General features: G+C 42.4%; 1 protein-coding gene across 2 annotated transcripts in view; it reads left to right on the top strand.

The window, feature by feature from the left end:
- Window positions 1-330: 330 nt before the first annotated feature.
- LOC106611269 (uncharacterized) overlaps window positions 331-17,423 on the top strand; it is a 42,908-nt gene continuing 25,815 nt past the window's right edge. Inside the window, exon 1 of one of the 2 annotated variants that reach the window (XM_014211298.3) lies at window positions 331-868. In XM_014211298.3, the coding sequence (XP_014066773.1) occupies window positions 778-868 (91 nt within the window). In that variant the 5' untranslated portion in view covers window positions 331-777. The remainder of the gene's footprint in view (window positions 869-17,423) is intronic. The other variant, XM_014211301.3, reaches the window with a different exon arrangement.

Raw genomic sequence — 17,423 nt, 5'->3', positions numbered from 1 at the left:
TTCATGTTATCACATGTTGATTTCTTTACATGTTGTCACATGTTATTGCATTAACTTCACATAAGATCGCATATGATCATATAAAAACATGTGTTTTTGGAACACTTCACATGTGATCACGTGAAATTCATGTGTTTTTTCGTAAGGGTACAGCAGCCTATGTTTTTTGTAATCTCAGGCGGAGAATCATATTAATGTGCAGTGCAATTCTAACGTAATGCAATTATGTTTATAGCGGGAATGGTCTATGGTCCTATCCATGGACATTCTTGGAAGCATATCAGTGTTTTCTCCCTCTTTCTCTCTCTTTCTATTTCTCTCTGAGCTGAGACTGGCTCTCCTCTCTCGTCGTCTCTACAGTGCAGGATGGTGGGCGTGTACTGTAAACTACAACAACCCACCTCGTGAATATTATCAAGGTGCTATTATTTTCCCTCATCAGAATTATTTTCCGTCCTGGGCTTTGCGCCGTAGTAGTGCTATGGGGCTTTATACGTCACCAGGGAGAAACTCTACGAAAACAATGCTCCTCCGCCAGAAACCATCTCCACGGGAGAGCATTCGGGTAGATTAGACTTCTATTCTACCGCACTCCCTGTCCGGCGACCTCCACAATAGCCAGCTAAAGAGAGCGGGAGAGAAGAGGGATACAGTAGGACTGCCACATTGGGCTGCCATCTCCATCGCCTTCAGATCACACGGGACTGGAGGCAGCCTAGTCTAGTCTGTTTGTTTTTCTATGGTCCAGACTGCAACTTTCCCCAGGGTACGGTCCTGATGGCTGGACACGAGTGGGAGTATAAGGACTGGTTCGAACGGGAGGAATTTATCGGACAGATCAGCGACATCCGAGTGCAGAATCTTCAAGGTATGTGGAGCTAGGTAGGGGCTGCCATGTGAAATAGAATGGAATCACTGCGTTCCGTCCCTTTGTGTAACGGTAAACTACTTTAGTTGGATTGAATCGGAGCAATTATCAACGTTATCGGAATAAGTTTCAGCTTTGTAAATAAAGGAACTAAGAGTAAACATTCTGTAGGTGCCATGCACAGACGGCAGCGAGTATGAACTTTTTGGGGTTTTGCATTTTTGCACAACGTCATATAACGGTAATGTCATATAACGGTAATCAATTCACACCGTGTAGGTCTATTTGAAAAGGAAAGGGAACATTTGATATAGGTGATGAGTTGAAGATTGTATATCTCTAGGCTTGCTAGGCTACATCAGGATACACCAAAGACATCACAAAGACAGGGATACAGTGCATTGTTTTTGTAACGGACATGGAACTTTCAATTGTATTTTATTTTTTATTTGTACAGGTTTTTCTCATTGAAATAAAATCTATTTTTCAAGAGAGACCTGCTCCAAAAGCAGCAGGGGAAACAAAGTTTCAGACAACACAACTTACAACACTACCACAACGTTGAACAAACGTTGTGGTAGTAACTAAAATAGACACACATACAGTACAATAATGACATATTAGTAAAGAAACACACATGTCTTAACAAATGAGGGACCAGACAAGAATAATTCCTTGACAATTTACAGCTGCTTGCCTATAACAGTTCTACAGCTACAAAGTTGCATGTGACATTGTTACAGCTTCACTTCAGAACCATGTTGCTTCTGATGGTTCACCCGTAGTGTTTCTCCCAGCAAGGCAGTCGCTAGCCTGTCCTGTAGCCTGCCCTACTGTAGCCTAGTCTGAAATGCAGTAACTAGGCTATGCACAGTGAATAAACAAGAATTGGGCAGCAAAGTGGAAATAATTGATTTAATGAGAGTGTTGAGAATGAGAGCTTTGTCTCAGTCTCCGGAGTACAGTTCACACATCAACTGAGTCCATCCCAATGGACACACACACACACACACACACACACACACACACACACACACACACACACACACACACACACACACACACACACACACACACACACACACACACACACACAGCTCCAGACAGATGAGCCTTCAGACACACTCTGTAGCTGCAATAGCCTGCCAACTGATTGTCACTGTAGCTAGATTGAGCCATCACCTACAACATCTGTGATTCACCTATTAGTGCAGTCTAATAAATTGTCTGATAATGCATAAGATAGATAAGACATGTTGGATTGTTTGTGTGTGTGTGTGTGTGTGTGTGTGTGTGTGTGTGTGTGTGTGTGTGTGTGTGTGTGTGTGTGTGTGTGTGTGTGTGTGTGTGTGTGTGTGTGTGTGTGTGTGTGTGTGTGTGTGTGTGTGTGTGTAGTGCCCACGTTATAGGCCTATGCATAATATCCATGAAGAGTAAGCGATACAATACATGCAGTGCCTTTGACATTTCCTCTAAATGCCAAAGAAGTATGAGGTACGTGAGGAGGGGTACCTCAGTACCTGTTCTGCTGGTTCTGTCAGGCCTCTGGGTCTCTGAAAAATAAAACCCTTGAGCTCCAAACTTTATCCCTCGCTCTTTCTCTCTCACTCTGCCCTTTCTCTATCAATTCAAGGGGCTTTATTCTCTTTCTCTGTCTCTCTTTCTCTGTGTGTCTCACTCTCTTCCTCTCTCTCTTTCTCTCTATTTCTTTCTCTGTGTGTCTCGCTCTCTCTCTTTCTCACTCTGCTCTCTATTTCCCTCTCTCTCTCTCTCTCTCTCTCTCTCTCTCTCTCTCTCTCTCTCTCTCTCTCTCTCTCTCCCTCTCTCTCTCTCTCTCTCTCACTCTCTCTCTCTCTCTCACTCTCTCTCCATCTCTCTCTCAATTCAATTCAAGGGGCTTTACTGGCATGGGAAACATCATTTAACATTACCAAAGCAAGTGACGTAGATAATAAACAAAAGATAAATAAACAATAAAAAATGAACAGTAAACATTAAACTCACAGAAGTTCCAAAATAATAATGATATTTCAAATGTTGTATTATGTATATATACAGTGTTGTAACGATGTGCAAATGGTTAAAGTACCAATGGGAAAATAAATACACCTAAATATGGGTTGTATTTACAATGGTGTTCTTCACTGGTTTCCCTTTTCTTGTGGCAACAGGTCACAAATCTTGCTGCTGTGATGGCACACTTTGGTATTTCACCCAATAGATATGGGAGTTTATCAAAATTGGGTTTGTTTTTTGAATTCTTTGTGTATCTGTGGAATCTCTCTCTCTCTCTCTCTTTCTCTCTCTGTCCCTCTCTCTCTGTTCCTCTCTCGCTCTCCCCCTTGCTGTTGTGATGGCACACTCGTATTTCACCCAGTAGATATGGGAGTTTATCAAAATTGGGTTTGTTTTTTGAATTCTTTGTGTATCTGTGGAATCTCTCTCTCTCTCTCTCTTTCTCTCTCTGTCCCTCTCTCTCTGTTCCTCTCTCGCTCTCCCCCTTGCTGTTGTGATGGCACACTCGTATTTCACCCAGTAGATATGGGAGTTTATCAAAATCAGGTTTGTTTTCAAATTCTTTGTGAATCTGTGTAATCTGAGGGAAATATGTGTCTCTAATATGGTCATACATTTGGCAGGAGGTTAGGAAGTGCAGCTCAGTTTCCACCTCATTTTGTGGGCAGTCTGCACATAGCCTGTCTTCTCTTGAGAGCCTGGTCTGCTACAGTGGCCTTTCTCAATAGCAAGGCTATGCTCACTGAGTCTGTACATAGTCAAAGCTTTCCTTAAGTTTGGGCCAGTCACAGTGGTCAGTTATTCTGCCACTGAGTACTCTCTGATCCGGGCCAAATAGCATTCTAGTTTGCTCAGTTTTTTTGTTAATTCTTTCCAATGTGTCAAGTAATTATCTTTTTGTTTTCTCATGATTTGGTTGGGTCTAATTGTGTTGCTGTCCTGCGGCTCTGTGGGGTCTGTTTGTGTTTGTGAACAGAGCCCCAGGACCAGCTTGCTTAGGGGACTCTTCTCCAGGTTCATCTCTCTGTCTCTTTCTCTCTCTCGCTCTTGTTTCTCTCTCTCTCTCTTTCTGTACATTCCCACATAACTCACATCACACGCACGCACACACAGACACACACACACACACACACCCTGAGAGAATCCCAGTTCATTGTCATTCATGGACCTCTCTGAGCTGGTGGGTGGTAGAGTGTTGTTCTCTGTACTGAACTGAAACATCTTTAGGTTGAAACCCTGGTTTACAGAGAACATGAACAATTAAACATCTCAACTGCCTCGCAACCTCAGTGGAAGTCTCTTATTGAATTATAACCTTATTCAGATGGCTACATAAGCCGACATGAAGCACCGCGCCTTGAACAACATTCACCTTATGCATTTTTATTCACACTCTCTCTCATGCGGAAGACACAATTCAGTTGAATACATTCAGTTCTACAACTGACTAGGTATCCCCCTTTCCCTTTCCTTTCTCACCTGCTCGTCTTCCTGCGCTTCTCTTTTCCTTCATTTTAAAGTTTTCAGATTTAGGAGTAGTGCATCTAGGAGTAGTGCCACTTTTAGTTTTATCAACCATTCCACCCATCTCCACCCACCAACACCCACCTCTCCACCCATATCCACCAATCAACACCCATCACTACACCCATCTCTCCACCCATATCCACCCATCTCCACCCATCACTACACCCATCTCAGTGGTGCTCCCGAGTGGCGCAGCGGTCTAAGGCACTGCTTCTCAGTGCAAGAGGCGTCATTGCAGTCCCTGGTTTGAATCCAGGCTGCATCACATCCGGCTGTGACTGGGAGTCCCATAGGGCGGCACACAATTGGCCCAGCGTCGTTCAGGTTTGGCTGGGGTAGGCCCTCATTGTAAAAAAGAATTTGTTCTCAACTGACTTGCCTAGTTAAATAAAGGTTAAATAAAAAATCTCCACCCAGATACTGTAGATTGAACCATCTAGGACTGCAGTGGGAGAGTCAGTGGTTCTGTCCCAAATGGCACCTATTTCCTAAATACTGCACTTTTTTACCAGGGCCCATAGAGCTATGGTCAAAAGTAGAGCACTATAAAGGGAATAGGGTGCCATTTGTGATGCAGACAGTGGCTGGTGGGGGTTGGGACTTTGAGCTGAGCTCAGCAGGAATAAATGATGCATGAAAGAGTTAATCAATATCTGACATCTTGTGTTGGACAAGTAGCTGGGCTCCAGGTTCACTAGCAGGGTTCAGGAGTGTGTGTGCGTGTGCATGTGTGTGTCTGTTTTGTGTACATGGACTAACCAGCTAAGTAGAGAGAGAGGCTGGTCGGGTAGGAGTGGTCGGGTAGGACTGTTCAGGTAGGTAGGAGTGGTCGGGTAGGACTGGTCGGCAGTGGTGGAAAAAGTACCCAATTTCATACTTGAGTAAAAGTAAAGATACCTTAAAAGAAAATGACTCAAAAAAAAGTTAAAGTCATCCAGTAAAATACTACTTGAGTAAAAGTCTAAAAGTATTTAGTTTTAAATGTACTTAAGTATCAAAAGTAAAAGTATAAATCATTTAAAATGTCTTATATTAAGCAAACCAGATGACATGATTTTCTTGTTTTTGAAATTTACGGATAGCCAGGGGCACAGTTCAACACTCAGACATAATTTACAAATGAAGCATTTGTGTTTAGTGAGTCTGCCAGATCAGACGCACTAAGTGCGTGAATTACACGATTTTCCTGTCCAGCTAAGCATTCAAAATGTAACGAGTACTTTTGGGTGTCATGGAAAATGAAAGGATTAAAAAGTACATTATTTTCTTTAGGAATGTAGTGGAGTAAAAGTAAAAGTAGTCAAAATATATAAATAGTAAAGTACAGATACCCCCAAAAACTGCTTAAGTAGTACTTAAAATTATTTTTACTTAAGTACTTTACACCACTGCTGGTCGAGTAGGAGTGGTTGGGTAGGAGTGGTCGATAGCGTCTAAGGTCTACCTTCAGGGACCATACATCTGTTAAAGTATTTTCTAAAAGTCCTCTACTGAACTGAACCTGCTGCTGACATACAGTACCAGTCAAAAGTTTGGACACACCTACTCATTCAAGGGTTTTTCTTTATTTGACTATTTTCTACATCGTAGAATAATTGTGAAGACATGAAAACTATGAAATAACACATATGGAATCATATTTTATATTTGAGATTCTTCAAAGTAGCCAACCTTTGCCTTGATGACAACTTTGCACTCTCTTGGCATTCTCTCAACCAGCTTCACCTGGAATGTTTTTCAAACATTGTTGAAGGAGTTGCCACATATGCTGAGCACTTGATGGCTGATTTTCCTTCACTCTGTGGTCCAACTCATCCCAAACTCTCAATTGGGTTGAGGTCGGGTGATCGTGGAGGCCAGGTCATCTGATGCAGCAGTCCATCACTTACAGAGCCTGGAGGTGTGTTGGGTCATTGTCCTATTGAAAAACAAATGATAGTCCCACTAAGCGCAAACCAGAAGGGATGGCGTATCGCTGCAGAATGCTGTGGTAGCCATGCAGGTTAAGTGTGCCTTGAATTCTAAATAAATCACAGTGTCACCATCAAGCACCATCAAGCACCCCCACACCATCACACCATCTCCTCCTTGCTTCACAGTGGGAACTACACAAGCAGAGATCATCCATTCACCTTCTCTGTGTCCCACAAAGACACGGCGTTTGGAACCAAAAATCTCAAATTTGGACTCATCAGACCAAAGGACAGATTTCCACCAGTCTAATGTCAATTGCTCATGTTTCTTGGCCCAAGCAAGTCTCTTCTTCTTATTGTTGTCCTTTAGTAGTGGTTTCTTTGCAGAAATTCGACCATGAAGGCCTGAGATTCATGCTGTCTCCTCTGAACAATTAATGTTGAGATGTGTCTGTTACTTGAACTTTGTGAAGCATTTATTTGGGCTGCAATTTCTGAGACTGGTAAATAATGAACATCCTCTGCAGCAGAGGTAACTCTGGGTCTTCCTTTCCTGTGGCAGTGCTCATGAGAGCCAGTTTCATCATAGCGCTTGATGGTTTTTGCGACTGCACTTGAAGAAACGTTCAAAGTTCTTGACATTTTCCGGATTGACTGACATTCATGTCTTAAAGTAATGATGGACTGTTGTTTCTCTTTGCTTATTTTACCAAATAGGGCAATCTTCTGTGTACCACCCTTACCTTGTCACAACACAACGGATTGGCTCAAACGCATTAAGAAGGAAAGAAATTCCACAAATACATTTTTAACAAGGCACACATGTTATTTGAAATGCATTCCAGGTGACTACCTCATGAAGCTGGTTGAGAGAATGCCAATAGTGTGCAAAGCTGTCATCAAGGCAAAGGGTGGCTACTTTGAAGAATCTCAAATATAAAATATATTTTGATATGTTTAACACTTTTTTTGTTACTACGTGATTCCGTATGTGTTATTTCATAGTTTTGATGTCTTCGCTATTATTCTACAATGTAGAAAATAGTAAAAATAAAGAAAAACCCTGGAATGAGTAGGTGTGTCCAAACCTTTGACTGGTCCTGTAAACTTAAAATCAGCCAGGGAGAAAGTCTGAAACCCTTCCACTGTAGACTGTCGACTCCCTAGTCAGAGAAAGAGAGAGAAGGCTTTTCTTCTGAAGAGCTGTGACAGAACAGATTTTCATACGATGTGTGGAGCAAGGAACTGCCTCGACCATTCCCACTTGTTTGAATGTGATGTTCTTGAACGCTCGCCAGGCCAGTCAGTCCCCCTCGTCACAGCAGTTAGCCAACACACACAGTGACTCGAGGGGAGAGACAGAGCATACACAGTGCTGCACACATTCTGCTATGAGTTTGAGGACGGCAGGGTACAGAGAAAGGGGGGGGCGGGGTGACGACCACAATGCTCTCTTCTCTTTTACTCACCTCCTGGCCTATTAGTATATTTTGTTCCTCCTAAATTCTGTAGCGGTCCTGAGGCAAGTCCAGTAAACCAGCTCAGATGTCCTCTTGATTCAGAGCAAATTCAATTTCCCTTTGACTCTCTCCCTGAAGCCTTTAATGTTTATTCAACTATATTGAAACTCTTGCAGAGACACGAAATGCACTGAGTAATTTACTATCACTGTACGCAATCCATCGCACTGTTTGGATACCCTAAGAGCAGTACCCCATAGGACTCTAGTCAAAAGTATTGCATTTGGGATGCAGGCATTGTGCAAGACCCTCGTTGACCTCCTGTTTTCCTCTTGGACAGAAAATGAATTATATTGCAGTGTTAAGAAGGTAATCAACTCACATGAAATCAGTGCAGAGGATGTTCATATTGCTCTGTATTAATGCAGCCTTGCCGCATGTACTGGACGCTTGTACAGTATCACACACTTTCATGCTGTATTCATTTGCTTAGTGCTGCTGCCTTCACCTCCTCAGCTCTCTCTCACTCCCCACCAGTCTGAACCTCTATGCAAAACTGCAAAATCTGCTGTGGGTAAAAGAAAAGCAGAATTAAGGTCTCATGCACTCTTTCTTCTCTTGTCAATGCCGTTCTTGGAGGCACAGGGAGAAAGAACCACTTTCATCTGCCCCTGCTCCTCCTCCACTTCCTCCACATTATTTCTCGCTGCATGGTTCTAGAGCATCACTGATGTAGTGAGGTTCCGGGAGGCCATAGGTGTGCAGCAAGAGACTTCCCAGTTCTGATGTCTATATTTAGTCCATGGACCGGGTTCCCTGTGGAGCATGAGTGGCTGACTTCCCTGACATGTACCAAGCATGTGTATGTAATGTTTGTGTGTGTGTGTGTGTGTGTGTGTGTGTGTGTGTGTGTGTGTGTGTGTGTGTGTGTGTGTGTGTGTGTGTGTGTGTGTGTGTGTGTGTGTGTGTGTGTGTGTGTGTGTGTGTGTGTGTGTGTGTGTGTGTGTGTGTGTGTGTGTGTGTTTAGTGTTTGTGCAGTTTGTGTGTGTGTATGTGATGAGCCATGTTAACCCCATCAGTGATGGATTCACTAGCATACTGTAGCATACTGTTGCTGACATGTACTAAGTGTGTGTGTGTGTGTGTGTGTGTGTGTGTGTGTGTGTGTGTGTGTGTGGTGTGTGTGTGTGTGTGTGTGTGTGTGTGTGTGTGTGTGTGTGTGTGTGTGTGTGTGTGTGTGTGTGTGTGTGTGTGTGTGTGTGGCATACTGTTGCTGACGTAGCCAGACATCAAGAGTTCCAGGATGATGGTCCTATTCAGTTGTTTTTTATTTACTCTAAGTTCTTTCTTGATTAAGTCTAAAGTTACAGTTTCTGCTTCTAAAAAGGACTTGTTTTGTAAAGAGGCAATTTTCCTCTCTAAAAATACCATGTCTCCGTGTAAAAGGTCAACGGTTATATTGTTGGATAAACCTGTGGAGAGAGAAAGAGGAAGAGAGAGAGCGTGACTACACTGGGTGAGGTCATTCTACTCTTTGTATGAGGTCTGTATAATGCCCTGAAAAAAGTGGCCAGTTTTATTAGATGCAGGTGTTTCTATCAACAGGCTGAGTGGAGAAACGGTCGAACAGAACTTTGAACACAGTTGAATAAGTTTAGTTAACCCTCATGGATTGCAGTGATGATGACAAAGCGGGGTTGTGCTCTCTCTGCCTACAGCTCTGTTTTTATAAATAGCAACAATTGTTTCTGAGAGACGTTGTTCTCAGGTTGACCCGTAGCCATCTGGGTAGCTAGACAGGTATGATCCGAGAAGAGGAATACAGATGCATGCTGGATATTTTTCTTCCCTCTTCCTTCTTCCTTTCATTCCACCTGATTTCGCAAGTCATTGCTCTCATTCCATATGATCTCATTTACTGTCCACTTGACTTTTTATGTTAATTACATTTTTATATAATCATTACTGATGCATTTTAATCTATGATGACTTTGTTAGAGGGAAGGAAGAACAAAAGATGGGGTCATTAGGAATATGTCCAATTAACAGTATAGCATATGCATAAATAATGAATGAATGCCCCTCTCATATTTTTTACCCAAATTCACCCCAACTAACTGATCTGTACATGAGCAAAGAGCACAGTACATACAATGGTATTGCAATAGGCTTTGTTTGGTTTGTTTTGGTTTAAAATGCAGAAGAGATTTGTATCCTTTATTTAGTTTTGTGGAAACTTGTCTTTTGTGTCTTTTGTTATCATTGTGCCTGCACTTGTGATTGTCTTGTTTAGTTGTTTAGCCTGCAAAGAATGTGGAAGATGCAGGCTGTGACATCAGCAGGTCTTTTCTTTATCTCCTCAGACTATTCAGTTGCCAGTTTGGCTGTCATTTTCTTTATCTCAATCGTCTTTGAGAAAAATCATCTTGTTCTTTAATAACATAATACCTCTGTCAAAAAAGACCTCTATGATTTGAGGAATCAATCAGCAGATTGTTGCCTGTTATTTCTGTCTGTTCTCCTTAGAAGTCTTTCTGTCGGTCTCCCGAGTGGCGCAGTGGTCTAAGGCTCTGCATCGCAGTGCTAGCTGTGCCACTAGAGATCCTGGTTTGAGTCCAGGCTCTGTCGAAGCCCGCTGCGACCGGGAGATCCATGGGGCGGCGAACAATTGGCCTAGCGTCATTCGGGTTAGGGGAGGGTTTGGCCGGCAGGGATGTTCTTGTCCCATCATGCTCTAGTGACTCCTGTGGCGGGGCCGGGTGCAGTGCACGCTGACACAGTCGCCAGGTGTACAGTGTTTCCTCTGACACATTGGTGCGGCTGGCTTTCGGGTTAAGTGGGTATTGTGTCAAGAAGCAGTGCGGCTTGGTTGGGTTGTGTTTCGGAGAGGACACACGCCTCTCCCGAGTCCGTACGGGAGTTGCAGCGATGAGACAAGACTGTAACTACCAATTAGAGAAAAGAAATACAAAAGAAGTCTTTCTGTTGTTGCCCAAGAAATGGAGAGGTAGAGCCCGCACTTTTATCTCTGATCTCCGTATAAGGAACCTACCTGCAGTTAAAACAACTAGTTTTGACCTCACAAACACATTGACTGTGTCCCAATTGTCACCCTATTGCCTTTTTAGTGCACTACTTTTGACCAGGACCCAAGAAGTGCACTATATAGGGAATAGAGTGCCATTTAAGACACACACTAAGTTCACCTGAGAGTCAGACATGTAGGTGCTTCTGACTCGTAACAGCTGGAGTGGAAACTAAAATGAAATCCCAGTATGAGTCTCAGTGTGCTCTGCTGTACTTTGGTCTTTTTATTTCTGATAGCGACTACAGTGTTGTTATATCATGTCTTCAATGGGAAGTAACCTCACATATCACATTTATATGCAATGCAAAATCCGGGAATTGTTTGCATATGGAAATGCTTCTGTGTTTTGGTTTCCCGGTATCGTCCATGTTGGTTTCCCAGTACTCTGCTTTAGGTAGGGTTTGAACAGAGGTAGTATCCCAAATGGTACCCTATTCCATATGGGCTCTCTATGGGCCCTGGTCAAAAGTAGTGCAGCACATATGGGATAGGGTGCATTTAAAACAAACTATATAAATTACCCTTCCTTTCCTGTCAGGAATTACCTTTAACAACAGGATATGTTTAGTCATGTAAATGCATTTTCCTTAAAATTCCATGCAAACCTGCAGTACTGTGGGGTCCTAGGCTTAACCTTTGGGCTATAGAGTTTAGTTACAGGTCTGTACGTGAAAAGGTAGTGGGATCCTTGCTTTCACCTATTTAACCCTATTGGACCAGCTACCTGAAAGAAGGAGGCATGACTTTCTGGTATGTAGAGTGATTGTGAAAAATATGCAAATAACAGATAAGGTGAAGGAAGGAGTGAACACACTTTTTAGTTCTAGTATTGTTCAGGCCCCGCCTCTTTCCTGATCAAACAGGTCTCTGTCTCACCGAGCTAATCATTGGTGATATCTAGCCACTTCACCCCCTCTCAGTTTATTATGGTCTTAATAGCACAGTTTCGAGTTAAACAAGAACCTGATTGATCCTGCTCTGTGACAATGGATCTGCACCAAGAAACACACTATGTAACCCATAATTACTGCTGATTGCTTTTCTGTATTGGTGATTGTAGTTCAGAAGAAGGAGTTATTCTTCAGTTGGTGATTGTAGTTCAGAAGGAGTTATTCTCCAGTTGGTGATTGTAGTTCAGAAGAAGGAGTTATTCTTCAGTTGGTGATTGTAGTTCAGAAGGAGTTATTCTTCAGTTGGTGATTGTAGTTCAGAAGGAGTTATTCTTCAGTTGGTGATTGTAGTTAAGAAGGAGTTATTCTTCAGTTGGTGATTGTAGTTCAGAAGGAGTTATTCTTCAGTTGGTGATTATAGTTCAGAAGGAGTTATTCTTCAGTTGGTGATTGTAGTTCAGAAGGAGTTATTCTTCAGTTGGTGATTGTAGTTCAGAAGGAGTTATTCTTCAGTAAGTAGGTTTACATGTTGATTTTCTGGTTGGCACCTATATAAATAGAACAGTTTGAATAAATATGGAAAAACTGGTCAGCAAGATCACATCACTGGAGCCTATGTAGCTATTGCACATGTACAGTTGAAGTCGGAAGTTTACATACACTTAGGTTGGAGTCATTAAAACTCGTTTTTCAACCACTCCACAAATTTCTTGTTAACAAACTATAGTTTTGGCAAGTCGGTTAGGACATCTACTTTGTGCATGACACAAGTAATTTTTCCAACAATTGTTTCCAGACATATTATTTCACTTATAATTCACTGTATCACAATTCCAGTGGGTCAGAATTTTACATACACTCAGTTGACTGTGCCTTTAAACAGCTTGGAAAATTCCAGAAAATGATGTCATGGCTTTAGAAGCTTCTGATAGGCTAATTTGGTCAGATGAAACAAAAATGGAACTGTTTGGCCATAATGACCATCGTTATGTTTGGAGGAAAAAGGCTGGAGGCTTTCAAGAACACCATCCCAACCGTGAAGCACGAGGGTGGCATCATGTTGTGGGGGTGCTTTGCTGCAGGAGGGACTGGTGCACTTCACAAAATAGATGGCATCATGAGGAAGGGAAATTATGTGGATATATTGAAGCAACATCTCAAGACATCAGTCAAGGAGTTAAAGCTTGGTCGCAAATGGGTCTTCCAAATGGACAATGACCACAAGCATACTTCCAAAGTTGGCAAAATGGCTTAAGGACAACAAAGTCAAGGTATTGGAGTGGCCATCACAAAGCCCTGACCTCAATCCTATAGAAAATGTGTGGGCAGAACTTAAAAACCTGACTCAGTTACACCAGCTCTGTCAGGAGGAATGGGCCACAATTCACCGAACTTATTGTGGGAAGCTTGTGGAAGGCTACCCAAAACATTTGACCCAAGTTAAACAATTTAAAGGCAATGCTACCAAATACTAATTGAGTGTATGTAAACTTCTGACCCACTGGGAATGTGATGAATGAAATAAAAGCTGAAATAAATAATTCTCTACTATTATTCTGACATTTCACATTCTTAAAATAAAGTGGTGATCCTAACTGACCTAAGACAGGGAATTTTTACTTGGACTAAATGTCAGAAATTGTGAAAAACTGAGTTTAAATGTATTTGGCTAAGGTATATGTAAACTTCCGACCTCAACTGTACATGAATGTGTGTGTGTGTGTGTACAGTGTGTGTGTTCAGTGTGCGTGTGTATGTGTGTGTGTCACGTTCATCGTACTGATGGGACCAAAACGCAGCGGGAATGTGTAAACTCATCTTCTTTTATTGAAGGAATGTGAACACAAAACAAAATAACAAACAATGACGACGAAGACAGTCCTGTCAGGCAAAACGCTAAACATGGAACAACTACCCACAAAAACCCATGGAAAACACCCCTACTAAATAGGACCTTCAATTAGAGGCAATGAGGAACAGCTGCCTCCAATTGAAGGTCAAACCAATAAACTAAACATAGAAATAGAATAACTAGACACAGACATAGAAATAGACTAACATAGAACATTACCCCAAAAACCCCGAAACACGTAAAACAAACACCCCCTGCCACGTCCTGACCAAAATACAATAACAAATAACCTCTTCACTGGTGTCATGACGTTGGCCTGTGGGTAAGGTTTATGACCCCCCCCCCCCCCCCCCCCCCATAAATACCTTTTACCACTTCCCCTCTCTGAATCTACTGAAGGACTTGAATAGCCTGTGTTAAATATAGAGAGTCTGGGAACATCAAACAAATGGGGAAAGGTACCACATATTTTGTTAATAAAACCAGTTGGAAATATGCTTGGGAACGTAATGAGTATGTATGTCAGTTCGGTTGCCATCTGAGACATTATGACTGATGACAGGACGACAAACTGTATCTGAGAAAGTATACGCCCTCTAGTTATCAGAGTCACATGGAATTGTTATGCAATTGAAATGTTTGATATTGAAAATGTTTGTTAGGAGATTAAATGTAATTTTAGCTTCCGAATGAGAGATTTGGGTTTTCATAAGGAAAGTGCCCTGCTCGATCAGTGGCCCAACCCTGTGAAGAGACAGGGGTTATAAACGATGAAACACCTCCCTCCCCCTCTCCACTATATAATCCTTTGACGAAAAGATAACCAGGTAGTTCCAGTACGGGAGGTCTGCAGCCTCTACGTTAGAAGGACACACATGTCAAGTACAGAACTAAGCCAACCTCGGCGTGAGCTCTGGTATGAACTGGTATGAACTTTGAGCTTATTCACTACAGAAGTGCTACTTCCTAGCTGTTGAGTTAGCAGCGGCCGCTGCTAACGTGGGTTAGGAAAGGACGGACGACGGATCCAGTCTAACAACCAGACGAAGATACCACCACGTATCCAATGGACCACCATTGACATTCTTCCGAAAACAGGGAGATCTGTTGGCCAACCCGGCCAGCATCTACGACCAATCTACCGAAGCGCAGCTCAGAGTAAATATTTATTGCATTTTCCTTTTCCAAATGGGCGGTAATTAAGAATGCATAAGATAATGTATTTACGATAGCATAGCTGCTGTTTCTGTGTTCCTAAATCTTCCCGCTCTTTCATTCAAGCCCAACCCCCTTTCCTTTGTGTAACCAGCTTTCATACAGGTTCCGTTCACCAGGGGTGAATTCTGTATGACATCATTGTATTCTGTGTATTTGTAATTCTGTGTGATTAGTTAGGTATTTAGTAAATAAATAATTAAACCCAATTTTGTATTGCTGATTCAACTTGTTAGCCAGGGTTCGTGAAGATAACCAAGAATTTACAACTTTCATTATGAGACTGAAAATAAAACAAGGGTTAATATTGACTGCTATTGATGTAAAATATTACAAAGTATTTTAAGAGATTATTCGGAAAATAACGGCTCTATAAACGTTCTTCCGTGGTGCCCCGACTTTCTAGTTAATTACATTTACATGATTAGCTTAATCAGGTAATATTAATTACAGAGAAACCATTTTATAAGTTAGCATGTCATATCACTTAATCCGGCATAGCCAAAGACACGACACTGGTCAGGACGTGACAGTGTGAGAGAATAAAACTATACTTTTAGATTGATGGATGGATAATTGATTTCACAAACCTGTGTGAACTAGTCTATTGATTAGCTGTAAAAAAAAGAATATAGATCATGTTTGGATAGAAATTAAATAGGTTATTGGTTATTTACAAAATTCTGCACACATTTTTTAACTATTTATCAAGCAAGAATTCCGCTAGGACTGTCTGGGAGGGTTCTGAGTGGGGAGGGGAAGGGGAAAGTCACCCGAAAAGTGAAAACTAGTTGTTATTGGCATAGAGGTTTGTAACTCTATTTATTATTGGTCAATTAACTAATTTACCGCCTGGTGATGTCACTAGGCAAGGCGAAACTTCACCCATGCTGATTATAGAATGTCCTGTGTAGATTGGATTTCCAACCAGCAACTATCAGGAAATAACACTGATCAAATGTTTTCACACTTTTACAGTGTTAGATTCATCAATGGTTGTGCAATATGATACAAAACACAGAACAAACATAATTTTGACTGCATTTGGCCTGTAAAGGGGCATTCTGGGATTCAAACAACAGCAACGAACGTCATCATAGATTACGCCTTTTTTGGGGTATTTTACCCCTCTTTCTCTCCCCAATTTTGATCTTGTCCCATTGCTGCAGCTCCCCAACGGGCTCCAGAGAGGCGAAAGTGAAGTCATGCATCCCCCGAAACATGACCCGCCTAACTGCGTTTCTTAACACCAGCCAGCTTAACCCGGAAGCCAGCCGCACCAATGTGTCGGAGGTACTCTGTTCAACTGGCGACCGGGGTCAGCCTGCAGGCACCCGGCCCGCCGCAAGGAGTCGCTAGGGTGCGATGAGCCTAGTAAAGCCCCACTTGCCAAACCCTCCCCTAACCCGGACGACGCTGGGCCAATTGTGCGCCGTCCTATGGGACTCCCGGCCACGACCGGTTGTGGCACAACCCGGGAATGAACCCCGGTCTGTAGTAACGCCTCTAGCACTGCGATGCTGTGCCCTAGTCTGGGAGGACCCCAGATTCCGCCTTTTAAGGTGTGAGCGGAGGATATTTTTTATTAACACTGGAGACCTTTTCTATGGTAACCATACCCCGTTGGGAATAGCTATTTGTGTTCCATTATCTTCCTACAGAGAAGTACATATGCTGTATTTCTATTGGCTAATCCCAAACATAAGAATAAGAGAGTCGTTTTTTTCAATTAGACACGGATGGTGAGGCCTATATAGAACAAGGAAAGGTTATCTAAAAGGAGATATACACACTGGTAATTCCTCTAGTTATATAACCCCTTTGGTTAAGACACAAGCAGCAGTGTCTTAAGGGAATCCCCTATCATGGTAGTTTTTGAATGAATATTTTACTGAAAGCTCCTCTTTGATATTCACAGTTGTATACAGTAGTTGCTCTGCGGTCTGCACAGTACAGAATGCAGCAGCTATGTGATGAAACCAAACCAAGGAGCTGATTTAAATGCAAAGCAACATAAATCAACAGGAGGGATGTATTGCGGGTGGGTGAACCCAGCATCCATCCAACACATTTATTTAATCTTTCTCGCCTACTTTCAAAGCAGATTCTGTACTCTCTGTTCCTTCCGACTGTTGTGAGGTGTGTAGGAGGTGGTGCCAGTCAGGCAGTCAAACAGGTCTGTGTCCCAAATGGCACTCCATTCCCTACACAGGGCCCATAGGGACTATATAGGCAATAGAGTGCCATTTTGGACACATCAGGACATCTGGAAGCATTCTGATACCCAGGGAGGAAGATTCCTGCCTCCCCCCGCCCTCCTCTTCTTCTTCACAGCCTCTAATTGGCTAGCAGTGAGGCAGAACTTTGCAGAGGCGCTAGCTGCTGACAAGATCGCCCTCAATCACACTTTATTTTGTTTATTACTGGTAATTGCTTTCTGATGGAGGAATGCGACTGTTTGTTATGGTGTTGGACTTTGATGTTGTTCTTTTATCTATCATACTGACTTCAATCGTCAGTGAAGGGAAAATGTTGCTTAAAAAGGATGTCAATATTGGATCTGATACTTTTCTCTTAGGCAGGGATTTAATCCA

The sequence above is a fragment of the Salmo salar genome, chromosome 09 (genome assembly GCF_965601325.2).
Source record: "Salmo salar chromosome 09, fSalSal1, whole genome shotgun sequence".
Taxonomy (NCBI): Eukaryota; Metazoa; Chordata; class Actinopteri; order Salmoniformes; family Salmonidae; genus Salmo; species Salmo salar.
The sequence above is the reverse complement of the archived record's forward strand: the minus strand, read 5'-3'. Positions and strand labels throughout refer to the sequence as shown.